General features: G+C 55.8%; 1 protein-coding gene across 2 annotated transcripts; it reads left to right on the plus strand.

The window, feature by feature from the left end:
- PPP1R7 (protein phosphatase 1 regulatory subunit 7) lies at window positions 1-20,616 on the plus strand. 2 transcript variants are annotated; one of them, XM_065880417.1, is made up of 10 exons: window positions 1-75; window positions 2,916-3,044; window positions 6,294-6,349; window positions 7,038-7,103; window positions 7,697-7,827; window positions 8,255-8,417; window positions 9,865-9,981; window positions 10,815-10,919; window positions 14,221-14,307; window positions 20,315-20,616. In XM_065880417.1, exons 1-10 carry the CDS (start codon window positions 24-26, stop codon window positions 20,489-20,491), a joined length of 1,083 nt encoding a protein of 360 aa, XP_065736489.1. In that variant the 5' UTR covers window positions 1-23; the 3' UTR covers window positions 20,492-20,616. The 2 variants fall into 2 exon arrangements, with proteins under 2 accessions (XP_065736489.1, XP_065736490.1); XM_065880418.1 differs by lacking the exon at window positions 2,916-3,044 and having other exon boundaries at window positions 24-75; window positions 20,315-20,491.
- Window positions 20,617-21,186: the final 570 nt, after the last annotated feature.

Genomic DNA, 21,186 nt, shown 5'->3' on the forward strand with positions numbered 1-21,186 from the left:
CGGAAAGGGGAAGAGTAGCCAACATGGCGGCGGAGCGCGGCGCGGGACAGCAACAGTCGCAGGAGATGATGGAGGGTGAGCGGCCCCGCGGGGCGGCGACCGAAGGGCCCAGCGGGTGGGGGGCGGCGACCCGTACCGGCCTTGCCCGGGAGAAACGGGGCGGCCCGCCTGCGGCCGCGGCTCGGACCCCGCCGCGCGCACCCCCTGACATCTGCCAGCCGGCAGGGCGGGGGTGGCCCTGGACCCGGGACCCCATGCTGAGGCGGTAGCGGCCGGGAAGGCGCGGGCGGCCCGGGAGGTGCCAAACCTAGGGTCGGGGCCAGCGGCGGGGCGAGCCGGGCGCGTGGGTGGGGACTGAGGGCGCGGTGGTCCTACAGCCCTGGCGTCCGCCAGCTGGTGGGAGCCTCGCACCGAGTTCCTCAGCCAGCCGCGCGAGTCCCCAGTCCCGGGGCAGCTGACGAGGACACAAGGCGCGGGGCTCCCTGGGACTCGCCCGAGTCGGGTCATTGGTGAACGTGGCGGGGGTGGAGAAGGGTCCTCCCGAAAGTGAATGGGTCGTGGGGAAGGGGTGACTAGGAGCCAAGAGCTGAGTTACAAAATCGACGGTTTCCTGTTTTCAAAGCGATCATAGTTCCAAAAAGACTAAATCAAACTCTTCCGCTTTGTTGAAAAAAAGTATATGCATGTTGTGTGTGCATATAGTTACATACACACGCTTACCGCAATCGGAGAGCCAGTCCCGTCTTCGAGTGCTCCTGTACTGTTCGATCCGCTGGCCTCATGAGCGCTCCGGAAGAGCAGCCACAGTCTCCAGTGTCAAGTGCTAGGGAAGCGGGGGCGGCGAAAGAAGAGCAGGCATGTTTGTGAGTGATGGCTGTGCAACCAAAGCCAGCTCTGAGCTGAATCGTGCAAGACAACTATAAGTCAGCCGGGTTGGAGATGGGCTGAGGTCATTTCAGGTGAAGGAAGCCACACGAAGGCAGGGGGGTGTGAAGGAATGTGACCTTTGGAGGAGAGTTCAGCCAAGAGTGGCGCAGTCGCACCGAACGAGGGAGAGTGCCGGTGAGGCTGGCAGGGAAGGTCGTGGAGGGCCTTGGTGGCGGGGAGAAGCACATGAAGGGTCTTGGACTTTCAGACCATTAGGTCTTTTTACGCAGGGAAACGCCTCTTCTTATCCCCCTTCTTCCCACCCTCCCACCTATTCCCACTTCCTCTTTAGCTGTTTCTGTGTCTTGGTAAATGGCAAGTAGGAAACCCAGGCAATTCCTTCTCTCCGGCTCCCACCCATCCAATGAATCAACAAGCTCTGCTGCCCCTGCTTCCTTAATATCTCCAAATCTTTGATACCTCTCCCATGCCCACTGCTGATACCTTGAGCCAGTCCATAGTCCCCGGTGCCACATAGTCACCTTATGTGCTGTCTGCTGTCCCATGCCCCTGTTTCACTTTGGCTGCCCTTCATTAGCTAAGCCCCTCCCACCCTGGGCTCCACTGCACCAGACCATTGCCCAGTAGAACTTGCTGTCCCTTAGCCTTGACCACCTGTGCCTGGTAACAACTGATTTATTACATGTCTGCGTACGTGTCATGCACATGTTTTTGTGCCTGACAGCAACTCTGAGATGCAGGTACTATACTAGCTCCTTCTACAGGTGAGGAGACTGAGGCTTAGAAAAGAAAATCACTTGCCAAAGCTGTGCCTGTGGAGACAGGATGCAAACTCAGGAAGAGTCAGTGGCATTCCAGAAATTTTTGGAGTCAAAGATCAGATTTGGATTTTAGGATAAGATCGGATTCTCTAGCAATGGAGAATAGATTAAACAGCCAGACAAGCCATCGAGAGACCAGTTAGGAGGCCAGGCAGGAGCCGAGGCCACAGGTAATGAGTAGCTGATCCAGGGCAGTTGCCAGGGCAGGGAAGAAGGAATGGGTTTGGAGGTTTTAGAGGTGGATTTCATCAGGACTTATCCAGCAGTCCTTTCCTGGGTGCTGCTTTGCTAGGCCCAGCAGGAGATACAAAGGTGAAGTAGCTGCCTTCCCCTCAAAGAGCATACCCCTTTGTAAATAAGCTGTAGTGGGAGAAAAGAGAATGCTTTCAGTGTGGTTGATGATTCCAAGTAATCCATTAGTGCTCCAGGTCTTCCACAGATTTCCAAAAGAGGTTGCAAAAAAAGTTAGGAAAAAGGGAAATTATTTGACAGTCTTGCCAAAGAATTTTTACCAGTCTGCCACATTTAATCACTGCCTGATTTGCTAATTCAAAAAATATTTATTTACCAGCCTTTCAAAACTGCGCTGGTGTCACGGTGCCCTGACATTCAGCATCAGTGACTTCGTGGGGCATTTAGCACTACTGGCTGTCTTCTCCTTTTTCTAGAGCTCCCCGCTGCCCACAGTCTGATTTGAGTTAGTCTTGATTTCTTTCAGAACGTGGGCCTGTGAACTGGGCTGGTTTTCTTGGCCAAATGGATAGTGGAGCATGGATGAAGGTATGTGGCGGGAGGGTCACATGGTCCCCTCTACGTGGACATCCAGGCCAAAAGGGAGCCAGACAGGAGGTGCTTCTCTGTGTGTTACCGCTAGGGCGTTTAATCACAAACCACCCAGGCCTTCCAGAACACCTGGTAATTCTTCACGAGTTCCTTGAGGGCAGGAATAGTATGTCACTCACCTTTGTACCCCTGTGGCCTCCCTGCTGTGCCCCATTCCCATCTGCCACAGTTCCCCCCTCCACTGGATGCCTCAGGTGGTACCCGGGACATCCATGGAAAACACTCAAATGTTTGTTGAACTGAGTTCAACAAACATTTTTGATTGAAGTCTTTTTGACTTCCAACTGGATGTCAATCTGTTATATGTTCCTCAAAGGGCCCCCTAACATGGGTGTGAGTTCTTATGGATGTGTGTGGGTTCAGTTGACAGGCGGGTGGAATCGGAAGAGTCAGGCGATGAAGAAGGGAAGAAGCAGAGCAGCGGAATGGTGGCCGAGCTCAGTGCGCACAGCCTGAAGGACGGAGAGGAGCGGGGGGAAGAGGACCCAGAAGGTACCAGGCCGAGTTAAGAACCTTAAACTCACTAAGCGGGAGGAGGATGGGGCTCTGTGGCATGCGATGGGCCCCTGGGTGGCGCCCGGGTGTTTGTCTGGCTGACTCTGGAGGCCCTCGGTGGGTGGCCAGGGGCGGTGGGAGTAGGCGCTGGGAGTAGGGCGCCCTCTGAGGTGCTCCCTGAGCCAGCTACACACTTACGGCACTTGCAGGCAGGATGAACTTTTTCCTAATTCCATTGAAGGCAAATACTAACGATATTGATACTAATGTGTCATCTGAAACAGAACCAGAAGATTGTTTTATTAACCACCTGTGCAGAAAGTGCGATTTGAAATAAACAGTTCGGCTAACGAGCATGCTCTCTTTTCCTACTGTGGACATAAACTGATTCTCTCTTAGTCATTTCTGAGTTCTGTCCACCAAACTTCTAGGCCTGAGGATCAACTTCTAAGTCGGTTTAGTGATTAACAACAACGAAATGAATTTAGAGATGAGAAAGTAAGTGCTCCGCCTGTGATGGTGGGTTTTCACCCTCCCGAACTGTGAGCTGAGCCTTTTTTGTTTGTTTTCTTTGCTTGCTTAGAAAATCAGTTTACATTCAGAGGAGTGAGAGAAACCATAGAAACAGACATAAAGATGTCCAAGATATATTATTAGGTGAAAAGAGCAAATTCTTTACAAATGGGATGCGTGTTAAAATCCTATCTTTATTTTTAAAATGATAATAATGGAATAATAGTATGTAGTTTTACTTAAGAGAGAAAACACCTCAAACTGTTGTTGGGCCGGGGGGCAGTCTTTCTAAACAGCAGGTTTGAGAGGGTCTTATACCTTCTGCATTTTCTAGATTTATACACAGTGTATGGGTATTTAAAGTTTTAATAGTCATGCATTACCGTTATGGTAATTAAAGCAAAACGAATTTTTAAAATAACATCATGCTCTGTGCCAGTGAAGATGGTTGGTAACTATGGCAACCTAATTTTAAGGCAAAAGGAGATTACCACAAAAGTACCAGTCACATTACTTTGGAACTTCAGAGTCGATATTCTGGAAGTGATGTGGGTGGAATACGTACACGGGAGTGATGGGTGAAAGCTCTCGTTGCTGACTCAGTCACAGGAAGGCCAAGCAGTGGGAGTGTCACCTGCCCTCACATCTGAATGCCTGACATGTTGACAGAGCCCTGTCATGGGCTCTCCCCTGGCTCGTGAGCACAGGCTCACTGTGACTCGCCCAAGGGTACATGGCTACAAAGTGGAGCCCCTGGACTAGACCCCAACTTGTCTAGATCCAGTGTTCTCTCTTCCAGGCTACTAGCTGGTTAGAAGTCCTCTAGGAAGGTGCATTTTTATAGGTCCTTAGAGAAACCAGGACTTGCTCCTACCTGTACTTACTTAGATCTTAAGTTCAAGTAAAACAAATTCAAACGTGACAACTGGTACCATTCACTTATTTTCTATAAGTTGTTTTAAAACTTAAAACATACAGGATAGGTTTGGAAAGATGGCTGGTAACTTTGTTTCAAAGGTTAAGCTGCCATTTTGAGCGCTGCCCTGTGCTGGATGTATTACAAACAGAACCCTTTAAGCCTTGTGACCATGTGTCCTGGACACCCTGCCTTTGTTGTCGCGCGCGTCTTTCGTTGCAGCTTCCTGAATTCAGGCCGTTGGCTGTGCTGTCTTTTGTAGGGGGATCGTTTGGGCATATCTCTTGGTTTTGCCCAGCTCCTTTTATTTAATTTTTGGGTTGGTTGACATCTTGTAAAGCTATGGCTGAACTAGAGTAAATGACACGTTTTTTTTCTTGTTTTTTTTTTTGCGGTACGCGGGCCTCTCACTGTTTTGGCCTCTCCTGTTGCGGAGCACAGGCTCCGGACGCACAGGCTCAACGGCCATGGCTCACGGGCCCAGCCGCTCCGCGGCATGTGGGATCCTCCCGGACCGGGGCACGAACCCGCGTCCCCTGCATCGGCAGGCGGACTCTCAACCACTGCGCCACCAGGGAAGCCCGACATGTTTTTTTAACTAGCCATTGTCAGTGGTTATGGAAAAGGTGGCACGGTGAATTCAGCCAGTGTGGCGCCAGGACGTCTTTGTCAGGCTGGGCCTGCATCGGGCGTGCCTCTCCTAGGCCTCCGGTCCAGCCTGCGAGCTGCCCCGTGCTGGGGGGCGCTGGGGGGCGCGGGGGGCATGAGGCTGGGGCCGTGAGCCTGCTCAGCCGCAGGCGCATATGCAGTGTTGCCGTCGGGGAGAGGCAGCTGAAGGAAGCAGGCCGAATGGTAGTGGTGACTGGCGGTCCCTGGGGGCACAGGCCAGATAGCAGTCACCGTGGAGGAGCCGCCGCCACCGAGGAGGAGCCTCTCCAAGGCAGGCGGCCCAGTTGCTTCAACAACAAATTGCAAGAACAAACGGGGACTTTATAGAAATGCCCTCTAGTACAGTGTGTGGCCTCATTCAGATCCTAATGCGTGCAGGCTGGGGAGAGCATTTAACCCTTTTAGACGATGTGCTGCAGTAGGCCCAGAGCCCAGCGCGGGAGCGGTAGCCGCCCTCCTCAGGCCCCCGGACGGGAGGCCCGCTCTCCAGGGTGGACTGGCTCCTCGTCCTGCCCGGCAAGAGGGGCATGGAAATTGCTCAGCGAGGCTCTTCAATCTTGTCTGTCGAGCTGAGCGTTTTGTTTCGCTCTTTGCAGGCAGACGTGTTTGTAGGTGCTGGGCCACTTTCCAAAGCAGTAGAAGGCACATCCTAGAACATCTGATGTGCCCACAGCGTGATCTATATTCAAATGACCTGCTTTCTTGTCACAGACAGGAAGGGAAAGACCGGGAGGCAGGCTGCCACCAGCTATGCAGCTTCGGGCGTCACCAGGAGGTGGCGGTGGGCAGCTTCCTGGCCCCTGGCTGGGGTCACTTGAGGCTTGGTCACCGTCCCCCCTCCCCCGGCTTTTCTGACGACAGCGTCAGACTGCGTTTCCCTTCCTGGGAAGTTGTGTGGCACAGATGGAAGTTTGGAGGCGTTTGCTGAGTTCAGGAAACTGAGGATCTTGAAGGGTGACCATTGTCAGACAGATGTTAGCTCTGCTGCGTCATCCATGCCCTCCGGGTGTTGCCTGCTGGTTTCTCCTCTGCTTTCGAGTTGGCTCTGTGCCCCAGGCAGCCCGACCCAGCTCTCCGCGGACGCCGGGTCTACGTCCTCCTGGAGACGGGGGTCTCTGAATGGGCTTTTCTTCTTGTTGTTGTTTCAGAAGGACAAGAGCTGCCTGTGGATATGGAAACCATTAACCTGGACAGAAACGCAGAGGTAACGCTGCCGGCTCAGCCCAGCCTCGGGGGGCGTGGTGACAGCACTCTGGCCGTCAGGGTAGCCTTTACGAGCGTGCCAGGTTAGCGAGCGATTTCCCTGGAAGGAGTTGTCTGAGCCTGTCTCGGCTGGCTCAGAGACCCTGTGTTCTTACCGTTCTTAATACCGGTGATTGACCTGCCATTTCTGTTTAACCAAATGAAACGCCTTTGACTCAAATTATATGGGTCCGATGATTACATTGTACGTGGTGGGGTCCTGCCATCCCCGGCCTCTGAGAAGCACCGCGCATTAATGATCTGGGAAGGGCGGAGCCAGCCGCTGTGTCTAGGTGGCCCGTGGGGCCTCCCCTGAGCCCACAGCCGGCCGTCGGTGGGGACGCGGGACTCAGAGCATGGGCTTGTGCTCTGTGCTAAGGGGGCAAAGGGGTGAGAGTAGGTTTCGCATCCCACCCGCTTGGAGGGTCAGTTTTACATCAAGCCGCTACCCGTGGTAGCTGAACCGAGGAGCGTTTTGCAGCTCGCCTCTGAGTCCCCGCCCCCTGTCTGCGCAGACTCCGTGTAGCGCTTCTCCCATTCTCCCCTCACCCTCGCGTCCACCCGCTGCCCGGCCTCCTCGTGGCTCCGATTCCAGGAAGCATGTCTTCAGGCGCTTGCCTGCAGCTGAGCGAGGTCTCGTCTTGTTTCAGGACGTTGATTTGAATCATTACCGCATTGGAAAAATCCAAGGCTTCGAGGTGCTGAAGAAAGTGAAGGTGAGGAACTCCGTCCTTGCAGGGGAGGTGACACTCCAGAGTCTCTCCCGCCCGAAGGACATAGATAAACCCAGAACAGAGTCAGTTCTGCGCAAGTGACAGTCCTTGCAAAGGTGCCAGGCCGCACCAGGAGCTGCCGTCGGGCACCTTTCCTCCGGAGCCTGGCAGGGTTGCTAGGGCAGACGGCAGGCTGGGTGGCTCGCCCCAGGTTCAAGCGGTGGCTCGGCCATGTGGCCGCCTGCAGTGCCTCAGGTCGAAGCCCGCCTGCAGCCACACACACCCCAGCCTGTGCAGTCCTTAACTCGCTTCAGTCCAATCTGTTTTTCAGAATTGAGCCGCTGAGGGTTCCCTCTGCTGGGACACAGCACCCCCCCCCCCTGCCCGCTGCCTCCCTCACTAAGTAGGTCTTCTCGGTATGGGGCTTGCCTCCAGCCTCCCTTGGGTGTCTGCCCATCCTTTCCAAGGTCAGCAGCTTTCTAGAAAACGGGAAGGAAACCCACATCCTCCCACCCGGAAGACCTGTCCTGTAACAGCGGGCACTTTCTCCTGGCCTCCCTGTTGCCTACGTCAGCTGCCCTCTTTCTGTCCCCTAGACTCTCTGCCTCCGTCAAAATTTAATTAAGTGCATTGAGAATCTAGAGGAGCTACAGAGTCTTCGAGAGCTGGATCTTTACGACAACCAAATCAAGAAGATTGAGAACCTGGAGGGACTGACAGAGCTGGAGTGAGTCGTGAGACCCAGGGAGACAACGGAGGGGCCCGTCCAGCCTCCCCAGAACCAGCCCTGGGCCCCAGCTCTCAGGCCCAGGGAGGCCACTTCTGCCCCAGGGTCCTGCCCTGCACCTGGCTCCAGGGGTGCGTTGGCTTGCCCACAGTCCCAGCCTGCAAATTAAACCTGTGGAGCCTTTTGGCTGGTCTCTTCAGGGAGGACATGGTCTCTGCCCTCAACACCATCCTGTGAGCCCAGAGGCATCGGGAACCTGTAGGCTGCCTCCCAGCTCTCCCGGGCCTTCTTGGGCAGCCACAGATTCTGCGCCCGCCCCCGGGTGAGGCACGGTCCCCCAGGTCAGGATGCTGCCTCTAAGTTAATTACATTCTGAGTTCTGTGTGACCTACGCTCATTAAAAAATAAATGTTTTGCCTGTTCCCAGGATTCTAGATATTTCTTTTAATCTACTGAGAAACATTGAAGGAATTGATAAGTTGACACGACTGAAAAAGCTCTTCTTGGTCAACAATAAAATCAATAAAATTGAGAACATAAGCAGCTTACATCAACTGCAGATGCTGGAGCTGGGGTCCAACCGCATCCGGGTAGGTGCGAGCGTGGCAGCTGCGTGGCCTGGACGGTATGGGTGCAGGGTGTGCGGTCGGCTGTATTTTTCATAAGAAAAAGTGCTGACTGGAGGTCAGTATTAATAAGAGTGTGTGCCCAGGTGCAGCGGTCTAGCCTTTCTTCTGCACGTAGAGTTCACTTGCTCCCCGTTCAAACCATGACATAATTCTTACCAAACCATTCCATTAGGTTCTGCCCGAGGTGAGCTGATCAGCTCCAAACACTTTGCTTTTGAATGTCCTGCAGAGTGAAAGTGTCCCAAGGCAGCAGAGGGCTGGCTTGCCGGTGCCTCGCCCCACACCAGGGCCGTAGGAAGGAGCACGCAGCCTGGTACTCGGCTGGCCTGTCCTCCCCTGCTGAGCGGCTGGGGGCAGGGATTTCGGAGCACTTCTTCCCCTCCCTCCGTGTCGCAAGTGACCCTCTGTCCAACTTTTGGAAGCTCGTAGCACACGGTCATCCCAGGTTGGCCCTCATGAGCTGGACAGGATGCAAACCAAAGAGAGTGGTTCTGGCAAAGGGCCTCTCATGATGATGGTGGTGATACGGCTGAAGATAGCAAAGCAGCACACTTAAAACTAGACAGTGGCCCAGATGTCAGCATTTTATCGAGTATTTCTCTATGGAATCTTCCAAGAGAAAGGTGGCTCGTCACAAATTGATGTAGGCCGTAGCAGTTAAGGATGCCTTCCCTCTGAATCCTCATCCTCGTAGACTGCCCCCAGCCACATCTTGCTGTGAAGGGCCAGACAAGATGCTCGGTCTGCACTCGCTTGAGGCCCCACTGTGTTCCCGTGCACATAGTCTGGTCATTTAGTGCTGAAGAAGCCAGTAGCTAACCTGTTCTGGGAGAGCGGTGAACTCAGAGGAGGCGGCAGCCTGAGGCCTGGTCAGTGGGCGTTGATTAAACCGGCTGCTACCCGAGGCGCTGTGGGAGATCCATCTCCAGCTGAATGGCGGAGCACCGGCATGGAGCAAGGAGAAGCAAGGAAGCAGGTGGCAGAAACAGGAAGAGGGGCAGAGAGTCAGGGAATGGGGGCACCTGCTCTAGGAATCCCGTAGGGCATCCCAAGGCCAGAGCTCCCAGCTTCTGTCTCTTGTGGAATGCATTTTAACAAACCCTACATAGAGTCACGTAATAATGTGGCAACTCGGAATTTTAGGACTGGAGGGACCTGAGAAGTCCCGAGAGCTCCAGGGCTCTGTGGAAACTCGAGGTCCAGGAGTGAGCCCAAGTAAGGGGGGGCCTTGATGCCTCGCTCCCACCCCCACCTTTTCTGTGTTCTCATGTTGTGCTTTCACGTGAGGTTGCATGGGAAATTTTCCAGAGTGGAGAAGCACCTGCCTGACGCCCCGGGAGGCTCTCCTTGCCCAGAGATCTTTCCCTTCCCCGGGTAGCTAAGTGCTGCCCTGTCCTGATTTTCACAGGCAATTGAAAATATTGACACGTTAACCAGCCTGGAGAGTTTGTTTTTGGGGAAAAACAAGATCACTAAGCTTCAGAACCTGGACGCACTCACCAACCTGACAGTCCTCAGCATGCAGGTACTGACTGCCCTACCCCCCGCCCCTGCCGCCCCAGTCCTGCAGGCCCAGGGCCCGGGCTTTGATGGGCTCTCTGTTTCACTGGCAGGGAGCGACTGAGACATTATACTTCACTGACCTTAGTCGTGCGTGACGCATGCTGGACCACAGTTTCATTCTCTAAGCATCACGCTCCTTTTCCTAGTAAAATTTCGAGCTGGTTTTTAGCCAGAGGGTCTCTTCAGAAGGTGGAGCTCGTTCCAGAACCTACAGTGCTGGGCTCCACGGTGGGAGCGGAGGGCATGCGGCCTGGCTCGGGGGTTGGGAAGCACATGGCTGCGCCTCAGCTCCTGTTCCTTTTTGTCAGAAGCAGGCAGGTGGCACCAGGCCCTTGAGGCAGGATGTGGCGGGGTGCTCTGAGGACAGGACCTCAGCGTGGCAGGTCCCCTAAAACCACAGGTGCCTTTTGGAAAGCAGACGTTCCGCAGACTTCTTTAAGAAGAGGGCGTTAGGCTTTAATTTGAGTTATAGTAGATGCTGAAAGAAATGAGAACTGATTTTATTTTAAAATATTCTGTGATTCTGACATTTTTGAATTACTAAATTAATTGAGGTAGACCTTCCCCAAGTAGATGAAAAGTGAGTGCTTTGCATACAAGCCTTTAACCCCGCGTGTGAGCTTTAGCCCGGTACAGCAGACCCAAGATTTCGGTCTTCCTTTTCTGTGTGTGTGAGTCCCATTCTTGCAGCTGTATCCGGATGCCCCGCCGTCAGGCACCCACGGTAAGCAGCCCCACTTCCCACAAGCCACGCAGCTTCACGCGTCCTTGCTGCTCTGACTCTCCCTCTTGCAGGGCAACCGGCTGACCAAGATCGAGGGCCTGCAGAGCCTGGTGAACCTACGGGAGCTCTATCTCAGCCACAACGGCATCGAGGTCATCGAGGGCCTGGACAACAACGTAAGCCCGCCGGCCGCCTGTGGGGCAGTGGGGTCATGGGGTGCCCAACGGGCAGGCAGCACACACCAGCCTCCAGGTGGCTCTCGAGGGGACTCGCTGCCTCTGGAGGTCTGTCCTAGTGACCTTTCCATCCCTCCTCACGCTGGGAAACACAGACGCAGGCGGTATCTGCTCAGCCCTGAGCGGGTGCTGAGCTGTGTGTCGCGGGGATAGATTCACTGCGTGGCCCTGTAGGCGTTGGGGAAGATTTTTGAAAATTAAACCCCAGGGACTCCCTCGGCTGTCCAGTGGTTAGGACTCTGCGCTTCCTGTGCAGGGGACGCAGGTTCAGTCCCTGCTCGGGGAACTAAGATCCCACATGCCGCGGGGCACGGCCAAAAATAAAGTTAAGAAAAAAGTAAACCCCGGCTGCTCCTAGGTGTCCCTGTCCCACGGAGGGCTAGTGGGCGCAGCAGCCACCCCCTCTTCCCGCTCCGGGCCCCACTACCCAGCCCGCGGGGCCAGCAGCGCCCCCCCGGCCCAGATCCTGCACAGTCTCGCTCCCTCCCGCCCGCCCCTCAGCAGCCCTGCCCGCCCAGCGCGGGACAGCCTTAGGGGCGCTGGGCAGGGAGGGGTAGCGCTGGCCCTGAGCCCCCAGGAAGCCCCTGCGCCCCTCAGCTGCCTGCAGGCAAACCTGCTTTTCCTCAGTGCAGTATTCAAGACAAATAAAATACTTTTACTCTTTCAATTTTACTGGGTTTTTTTTCCTGTTTTGTTGACTTGCCAGCAAGTGTAACCAGATTGGTCACTTCTGTTGTTTTAAACACAGTGTTTCAATCTTCGTCAAGTCTCCTTTGGGCTTTGCACCTCAGCCCCTGGGCCTAGCCACCATTAGTAATGTTTTCAGGGGAAATCCACGTTCTGAATTTCATTTCACCAACATGTACGTACAAAATTTTAGAAAAGCTAGAATTTGCCTACAGTGAGTCTGGTCGCCTTTGCCTGCCTTCCAATCAAGCTGAGAGTTTACGGAGCTGGTGTGTAAACTGGGTGCACAGTCGGCCGGTGCAGAATGGGACCCTGAGGCTAAACTGAGAGGTGCGGCCGTGTGGAGGCCGTGCGATTGGAGCCAGGCGGTGCCCCCTCTGCTCCTTGGCCTCCCCCGCCGGTCCCCACGGTCAGCGGAGGGTCCACGCAGGAGAGGGCGTGGCAGCGGTATGGCCCAAAAGAGCAGCGGGGTCCCAGGCTCACAGGACGGGGCAAGAGCTTAGGACTGTCCCAGTAGGAGCGCTGTGCCTCGGTCTGGGGTCAGCACCGCACCCTTCTGGGGCCTCTGCAACAAAACAGAAAAATAGCAGTTGTGGCTTTAAAGGTAATCATTGTAAGATTCTTGTAATCAAATGAGACAGGCTTTCCTCTGAGGTCTTTGTTCAGCTAGAGATCAAATATTCACCTATACTTTCTTCTAAGCTTTATCTCTTAATTTATCTGGCATTTACCTTTGTGGTGCGATATCAGGCAGTAAGTATCCTTTTCCCAAATGGCAGATCCACCGTCTTGACACCACGGCTGAGTCCTCCCCCACTGCTGCCTCTGTTTGCCCCTCTGTGTGCTGGGTCGTCTTCCTGTGGGTCTAGCGGGGTAATCTCTCCTGTGCGTGCTCTCCCCACCCTGTCCCCTTCCTTTTTTTTTTTTAAAGCAATTCTTACTGGTTTGCTTTTGAATGAGCTTTCAAAACACTGTCCAGCTCCCCAGGAAAACACGAGGTAGTATTGAGCGCATGACGGAATCCTTGTTCCTGGACGTTTGGGGCCAGTTCTGGCAGCCGGGCGCCCCTGGTGCTGAGCCCTCGTGCTGGGGCTGCACAAGGGTCACATCCTGCCGCGGGCCACACATGCTTTAGCTTGGCCGGTTCCTGCGCTGACACATCCCACGCCGCCCGGCACCGCAGAGCAAGGGGCAGCGGGCCTGCCCTGGCCCCGCCCTGCTGCCCACGGTGGCCCCCTTCTGCAGAGTTCTCCCGAGTCCCTGTTTGCTCTGAAGGTCGCCGAGCCCCGCAGGCAGGCGCCTCCTAGCCCCCTGTAGTCACCCAACTACCTGAGCGGACACCAGGAGCCCAACAGAAGCCAGTGGAAGGGCTCGTCACCCGTGTCTATGCCCAGACGGCGCAGGACACTGTGCCCGGCCCTCAAGGAGTCAGAGGCCAGGGCCGGAGCGCTTCTGGGTTGGCAGGGCTTCTGGCTGCCCGCTCGTGTGTGTGTTTGTGGGCTTTGTTTTTATTTTATTGAGAGTTTTTTTTTAACTTTCCCTTAAAACTTGGTATTTGGAGTCAGAATCCCAGGAACACGGTAGAAAATGTAAGAAGGCAACCCGCAATCAGAAATGAGCAGAGAGGAAGAGAATGTACTGTCGGGGGCTGTCAACCAACTTGTAATGTTTCCCTTTTGATTTTAGAAAAACTTGCCAATTGGTGTGGTTAAACATACTTCAGGGAGCAGTGCAAGCTTTTAAAGGCTTCGTTTTCACTACAATCTTATTGTGTGAAATCTTGAAACTCTGTGAACTTTAAAAAAAATTCCTCGGGCTTAGCTGATGTGTGCTGGGAAGTAGGCGTCTGCTGGAGATTTCTGGAATAGAGGGTCGAGCACAGCGTTGTCTCCACGAGACAGTGCGATGCCTGCCCCGCGGTGGGCGAGCCCCGGACGCTGTCCCCAGGGGGGCTGAGCCCCCTCTTTCTTCTCTCCCATCAGCTGTAAATTCCAGGCCAGTGGCCACCCGCTGCCCCTCAGTGCCCAGGCGTTCCTCTCCGCCCTTCCTCCTGCGCTGGAAGGAGGGCCCCTTCACCCCCGCCAAGCCCCAGTTTCCTCAGCCCTAAAAGAAGAAGGAAACGCTGTTCTAAGGATCAGTTGGAATTGTATGTTTCCTAGGGGTGAGCACTAAACAGATGCTACTGCAACTGCTACCCCCTCTTCAGAGCCCCGGCCTCATGTTCGCTGCCCTTCCCGGGACCAGGCGTGTCGCTGGGGTCCTTGTGGGCCAGGATCTGGGAGCCTGGGGCTTGGGATCTGAAGGAACTAGTTCCAGACCCCAGTGGTGAGAGCGCAGTGAGGCAGTCGTGAGGATTCTGTGTCTTCGGCCTGGTCTGGGGGTGGGCGGGGAGGCTGCAGGAGGTGGGCAGTGCTGTCCCCCTGCTAGCGCACTCCCGTCCTGAGAGGGCAGCTCGCCTCACGGCTCTAAGCCCAGCGCCCAGCGCTGTGTGCATGGTCGCGCGCTCGTTGTTGATCTGAGGTAATCCAGGAAAAATTTTATTTCCTTATTTTAGAACAAACTCACGATGTTGGACATTGCGTCAAATAGAATCAAAAAGATTGAAAATATCAGCCATCTAACAGAGCTGCAGGAATTCTGGGTAAGTTTAATACACAAGGGGTTGATGACACTTCAGCTGCACTGGTCCTGCCGAGTGAAATACCGTTTACTCCAGCCCTGGAGGCTGTGGCGTGGAATGGGACTGTGGGCAGGGCTGTAGGACTTTGGCACCCACGCGGGATCTCGGGCCCCGCCACGCCCCAGATGTAGACCAAACCAAAATGGGCATTTTAGAAGATTCTGGGTGATTGCGGTTCACATGAAAGTGTGAGGAGCCCTGCACAGTGTATGGTTAGACCCGAGGATTGCCACATGACTGAAGGGCTTCCAGACCCAGCCAAGGGGCCCAGTGCACCCAGCACAGGGGTGTACCGGCACCGCGGAAGGAGGTGTCACATGAGCTTCTGCTGTCCGTCGTCCCAGGATGTGCCTTGTGTTTGCCTCATGGTGACAGTGTTGTCTCGGGAGCAGTGCCACCGAGCCCAGAGGAAGAGAAACAGGGCATAAGATGTCTTGAGACTCCTCTGAGGGGGTGGTAGGATGACCCCCAAGCTGAAGTCCTCAATGTCAGGGTTCCACACGGGTGTCCTCCTGAAGCACGTTTGTTGCCTGGTGGCTCCTGCAGGCGCCACCACACGCTCCACCCGGTGACTGCCGTCTGCAAAGTGAGCGTCGTCCGGATGCGCTCAGTCTGATCCAAGATTCGTGCTGCGTCTAAGGCGTGCTTCTTCCTTGTCTAGCCATCCTACTGACCCTGCTTGTGTCCTGTGTGCTTTCCTTTACTCATCTTAAAAGATCGTCCCGGTTTCCCTAGAGCACAGGTGGCCTGCTGTGAGCATGTCCCTTGCCCCTTAGCGGTAGCCCTGAGTCTTGGGTGTTGTCAGCACGTGATGCCAGCAAGTCTGGGAAGACCGGAACCAGCCTTTGAGAGGCTGGGGGAGCCGAGCGAGCCGCCGTGAGCCGGGGGTCTGGTGTACAGCCCACCCCCGGAGGCAGGTGTGGCTAGCGGTAAGCCGGTTGCATTGGAGCGAAGGGATTTGGCTCCGAAGAGGCCAGGGAACCACACAGAAAAACCGCACAACCGGAAGCGGGGTCCAGAGATGGAGGCTGGGGCTAGGCCAGCACCCAGGGCGCCCAGCAGGGAGACAGCACTAGGTGTGCCCCCACCCCCCGCAAGGTGCTGATATTCACGCCGTGTGTAACCCCTCCCCGTGAGTGTGTGTTGACCTTAGTGACTCACTTCCAGCCGACAGAATGCAGCAGAAAACAGGATTCCACCCCCGTGACGGGGTGATGAAAAGACTGGCTTGTCTCCTAGGGGCTCCCCCTTGCTCTCTCCTGAACCCCAGCTTTGTGTGAAGTAACAGACACCTTCTTTGATGCCAGCAACAAACAAGGCACGCATCCCCTCTGTTGAAGTGATTCTGTTGTGTGAGAAATGTATCTTGGGAATTCTCCCACACCTCCGTTTTGTTTAAAATGTTATTGAATTTGAGGGGAAGTAAATGTAAATTTTCTATATAAACATTAGCCACCAAAAACCATTGTGATGGGAAATGCATACATCCTATGAAGTTTGGGTCTTGAAAACCACGAGATAGTCTGCTGGGGAATGTCAGCCAGGGTGATGTTCTGTCGCAGAATTCCAGTCTGGGATTCAGGCAGGATCATCACCAGACTCTAAAACCGTGGACGAGCAGGGTGTTCGCACCTGTGCCAAGTGTCGCCCCGCCGAGAGTTTGCTGATCGCAAAGGGGAGACGCGTTCCCCAGAGTCATCTGGGCGCCACCAGTGTGTCCACAGGATCAGACTTATCCCCGGTAGTGGGACAGCCTCATGCCTTGTGTCCCCCGATGTGCTTCATGTATGAAGTGTGCTCACCAGGAATGTTCAGTGTGATGTAACCAAGCATGTAGACCTAACTTCCAGTTGTCGGGAAGTAGAGGGTCCGGGAGAACGAGCTAGGTGACACCACGGGAAGCAGGCAGCTGAACCCAGAACAAGGGTCCTTCTACACGACAAGTAGCTGGGTGTCTTTAAAGGTCGACTTCATATAACAGAAAAAAAATGAGAGGAGGAAGTGGGAAACATTCTAGATGGAAAAAACTAAAAATTGCACCTTCTGGGAGACTCTTTAAGAAGACGGGCGTACCTGGAAGGTCACACTCCACATCACACCTTGCTCCTTTACATCTCAGTTGTGCGGAACTTGAAAAAAGAGACATAAAGGCCTTTTTTTTTTTTTTTTTCCCTCAATGAGGCTTCCAGAGATCCTGGAATTTCTGTGGAGACAATACAGGTGAATGGTTTTGAGTTCCATTTTGGAAAAATACAAAGATAAGAATCTCCAGGGACTTCCCCGGTGGCACAGTGGTTAAGAATCCGCCAGCCAATGCAGGGGACACGGGTTCAAGCCCTGGTCCGGGAAGATGCCACATGCCACGGAGCACCTAAGCCCATGCGCCACAACTACTGAGCCTATGCTAGATCTAGAGCCCATGAGCCACAACTACTGAGCCCACGCGCCACAACTACTTGAAGCCCATGCGCCTAGAGCCCATGCTCCACAACAAGAGAAGCCACCGCAATGAGAAGCCCGCACACCACAACAAAGAGTAGCCCCTGCTCGCCACAACTAGAGAAAGCCCCAGCGCGGCCACGAAGACCCAACGCAGCCAAAAATAAATAAATGTATTTAAAAAAGAAAAGAATCTCTGAAAGTCACCTGTGTCAAAGACATCCTTTACAATGTGCCATTGGTGGTGAGTAAAACTCCCAGGTCCACATTCACTAAATCCTAGAGAAAACTGCCCTGTGGCTGGCTGTACTGTGGAATACCCTCAACTATAAGACCTGGGGTTTACAAAGACAGTAAGCGCACCACCGGGGACTAACAGGACTGGAAATGCCGTGACGTGTGACACAGGAAGCACACAGTGTGTGTCAGCCACAAACGACTCTGTTGAGAAAGACGAGGAGGAGATGGCGGCCCTGCCGGAGCGTCAGCCGCCAGCGGAGTGGGAGACGGTTTATAAGTAGATTCTGCGGCAAAAAGACCTTACTTCTCCTGAGCGATGTAACATTGCTACTTCTATTAAATGAATGTGCTGTTTGCACGTTGCAAGGTAAAAGCGCTTAAGGCATGCGTGGCTTTTTTGTGACTCTCCACTGCGGCGGCCTCCTTCTGGTAACCGAGCAGCTGCAGCCACCGCCACGGGGGACATGGCTTCTCTCTGGTTCTGATTTTGCACACTTTGCGTTGGCCGCATGGGCAGCTCATGTTGTACAAGAGGAGTGTCATAGACTAACGCTTAACAGAGTACTGCTTAAGGCTTTATCCTGGGACAGCTCTTCTCCCTCTGCGGTGGAGGCACCTTGAGTCCTGCTCTGAGTTCCGGGTCCCCGGGACTCCGTGCTCAGAAGCAGCCTTCGGGCCCTCCACAAGGCCGGCCTCTGGGTTTTGGAAATCCGGCTTTCCCAAAGCACGTGGCACACTAGGCCCACGTGAAGTTCTGTGAAAATAGCGTTCCTTAAATAGGCGAGTCTGAGAAGCCCTGCATTGTATACCCTCTGGGAGAATCTAGGAGAATCTCTGTGGGAGATTCATAATGTGCAGTGAGTTATTAAAGACAAGCCTGGCTGTGGCCGTGGAATGGAGCCAGAGTAGCCCTCCCGCCATGAACCGACCCCAAGGCCCGAGGCTGCTCCGTTCGGGCAGTGCGCAGCTGGCCGCGGGCCCTGAGGACGGGGGTGGCACAGTGAGCCCCGGGCTGCCCTGCTCTGCCTAGGACCAGCTTCCTAAGCGGAGCACTGCGGTTCTGTGGAGCTGAAGACGCAGAGGTCAGAGTTCATGGCAGCTGGACTCTTCAGGACAAGGTGTTGGAGAGAGGGGATAGCTGTGCAGAGGAGGGCCCCGGAAGTCCACGTGGGGGTCGCCTGCCAGGCTGTGGCTGAGCGGTGGGCAGTCTGGGCACGAGACCACCCCTCTCGCGGCTCACCCGCTAGCTCTGCCGGAGGAGAGCAGAGCTGGGGGACGATGGAGCTCCAGCCCTGCCCAGGTGGGGGTCTCACCAGCACCCTTGACATCCAGCTAGACACCAAACGGGCCAGGCCTTAGGGGTAAGTGCCACAGGCTCAGCTACGACGCCCTCCAGGCCCCCCCAATAAAGCCTAGAAGCAGGCTGCCGCGGTGTGTCCAGAGGAGGCTGCGCTGGGAGCTTGCTTCCCACCAGGTCAGAGGGGCCTGACCTCCCGGAGACCCGCCCTGAAGAAGTGTGGAACCGAGCCTGTGGCCGTCTCTACACCGTCTTAGCCCCGATGTCCAGCGTTCAATCCAAAACCACTAGGTGTACAATAGGAAAATGTGATCTGTATTCAAGGAAGTCGTCCTAAGAAACCAAGCCTAGGTTTTCAGTCACCGTTTGTGAACGTAGCCCTGGACCTGGAGGTGGCTTGCGGTCTCTTGGTCATCACTCCCACCTCCAGGCTGCTCTCACCTTCCGCCCGCGAAGACCCCCACCACACCGCCGCTCTGCAGCGTGGCCGTCATCCTCTCCCTCCCTGGAGACCCTGGTGCTGCGGCAAAACTGGGCCCTTCTCTCAAGAGACTTAATCCAGTGCCTGGTCAGTGCTCGAACCCTCTGCAGTGTCCCCACCAAGTGGCAGTGGATGGGACGGCCAAGGGCCTCGGCTTCTTCACCTCCCACACATGGACAGATGTCATACCTTCTCTGAGTGGGGCTGCTGCCCTGTGACCTCGGCCACCCCGCTTCTGCCCTCGCAGGTTCCGAGGGAACAGGTCTGCCCTTCCCACCACCATGTGCATGGCGGGCCCCGGGCCTGGTGTCTCTTGAAGCGTGATTTCTAGAACTGGGTGTGGCCGGAGCCAGGGGGTGAGGGCAGCAGGTGCGGGGCATGCACTCAGGGCAGCTTCCCCGCCCACCCTGCACACCCAGCCCTGTCAGCTGTCAGCTCACGGGCGGCGACGCGCTGGAGCCTCTGCCGTGCGCCTCTCTTCCCAGTGCTGTGGTCAGCGTGAGGTCAGCCACCGAAGCTGGCAGACACGACACGTCAGGGCTCTTCAGCTTTCCTGGGAGCCGGTTACCGAGCATTTGCTGGCGCGGCACAGCCGGGAGACGTGACGGTGATGTCCCCACGGGTGCCGCCTGAGCCCCCTGCCCTCGCCCTTCACTCCGGCCATCCAGGGCACGTCTCACGTTCACAGAGGCAGTTCTCTAGTTTGTGTTCACTTGGCCGTCTGCCGTATTCTTTGGAAACTGAAGACTGGTCTCTTGGAGCCCCAGCAGAAGGGCCACGACATCCACGCGACAGGTGTGGACCGAGCTGGGTGACGGGTGCTCCAACCCAGAGGCTCTACGTGCCCTCACCTTGATGGTGGTTTGAAAAGTGAGAGGTCTCCCCACCCACCAACCCCAGCCCCGCGGGCCTCAGCAGAGCCGGGACGGGGCCTCCTGACCTGCTCTGAGCCCGTCCTCCTGACGTGGCGCATCCTGGACGGGATCAGCCGTGGTGCAGCATTTCCGCCACAGAGGCGGGCGGTGGGTGTCCCGGGGGTGCACGCCATCAAGGCCCCTCGTGCCCTGAGTGTCCGGCGAGCGACCTCTGGTCTGTTGTCCGTGTTGTCATCAGAGCGCATAGTCAGGCCTTGGGGACAATGGCCGAGGATGGTTTGTAGGAAATACAGCCGAACCGGCTGCAGCACTTTGCCTGGAGACGGGGTGGGGTGGGGTTGCTCCGTCTCCCCTCTGCTGAACTGAACATGGATTTGCCCCTGTCGTGGCACCGTGTCCAGGTTCATCCCATATGGGACGCGGCCCGGCCAGGATGTGCCGTGGTGGATGGAAGGCCCCGTGAGGTGCTGGTCACCCCTCTTTTGAGGGGGGGGTCTCGTGGCCCACGTGGGGAGGCTGGGGGGCCGGGTTGGTGTGACCTGAAGGGGGCGGGGCAGGGCTGTCGTTTTCTGAAGGGGGGCGCGGTGCGGGGCTGTAGCACCCGAAGGCTTCTCTGATGTGCGCGTGTTCCCCCAGATGAACGACAACCTCCTGGACTGCTGGAGTGACCTGGACGAGCTCAAGGGCGCCAAGAGCCTGGAGACGGTGTACCTGGAGCGGAACCCCCTGCAGAAGGACCCCCAGTACCGGCGGAAGATCATGCTGGCCCTCCCCACCGTGCGGCAGATCGACGCCACCTTCGTCAGGTTCTGAAGCGCCCGGCCCCTCTCTTCCGAGAGCCTCCCAGCCACGGTTTTTAGTCCACCCGTTGCTCCTAAATGATCGCTCTATCAACAACGGTCACAAACCCAATGGCAATAAAAAGGCACTGAGTGAAAGCTGCCGTGTGCGGTGCCGCTTGCCACCTGGACACCAGTGCTGTCACCTCCGGCCGGTATGCGTTCCGAGTCAGTGGCCCACGGCCCCGCGCCACCCGTGGTGCTGCTCGAGACCCGTCTCCGTTTCCTCCTCTCGACAGGTCTGGGAGCGCGTGCCCGGGGGGCGTCCGGGCCGTCCAGGGGCCTGTCAGCTTCATAGCCTCCTAGACCAGTTGATGCCAATTTTTTTTTTATTTGATATATTAAAAAACAAACCTGCAGGCAAAGGATGACTCAGCCCTGTGTGCCATGACCCCCAGCGCTCTCTTAAAGAGCAGTGGCCGCCCGCCAGGCCTTGCTGGCTGCCTTCCGGGCACGCCCGTTGGTCCCCCGCAGCCCTCGGGGCAGGAGGGGCCGCCTCCCGCGCACACTGCGCTGTGTGCTGGCGGGTCTGAGCCCACCTGAGCCTCTGCGAGGACTGTCTCTAGAGAGCTGCCCTCGTGGCTGCTCGAGTACTGCTTCCCTTCTTACCCCACCGTTGTGTTGGCTTGTTCTTTACAAAGCTTACATTGACACGCACCCTGAATGCTA

The sequence above is a fragment of the Phocoena phocoena genome, chromosome 7, assembly GCF_963924675.1.
Source record: "Phocoena phocoena chromosome 7, mPhoPho1.1, whole genome shotgun sequence".
In the NCBI taxonomy this organism is placed as follows: domain Eukaryota; kingdom Metazoa; phylum Chordata; class Mammalia; order Artiodactyla; family Phocoenidae; genus Phocoena; species Phocoena phocoena.

Bases quoted from the DNA above. Each gene is read 5' to 3' on its own strand.
- PPP1R7 (XM_065880417.1), top strand. From the start codon at position 24: ATGGCGGCGGAGCGCGGCGCGGGACAGCAACAGTCGCAGGAGATGATG. The intron at 7,828-8,254 runs GTGAGTCGTGAG...GCCTGTTCCCAG, and splicing joins GAGGGACTGACAGAGCTGGA to GATTCTAGATATTTCTTTTA. The intron at 14,308-20,314 runs GTAAGTTTAATA...GTGTTCCCCCAG, and splicing joins CAGAGCTGCAGGAATTCTGG to ATGAACGACAACCTCCTGGA.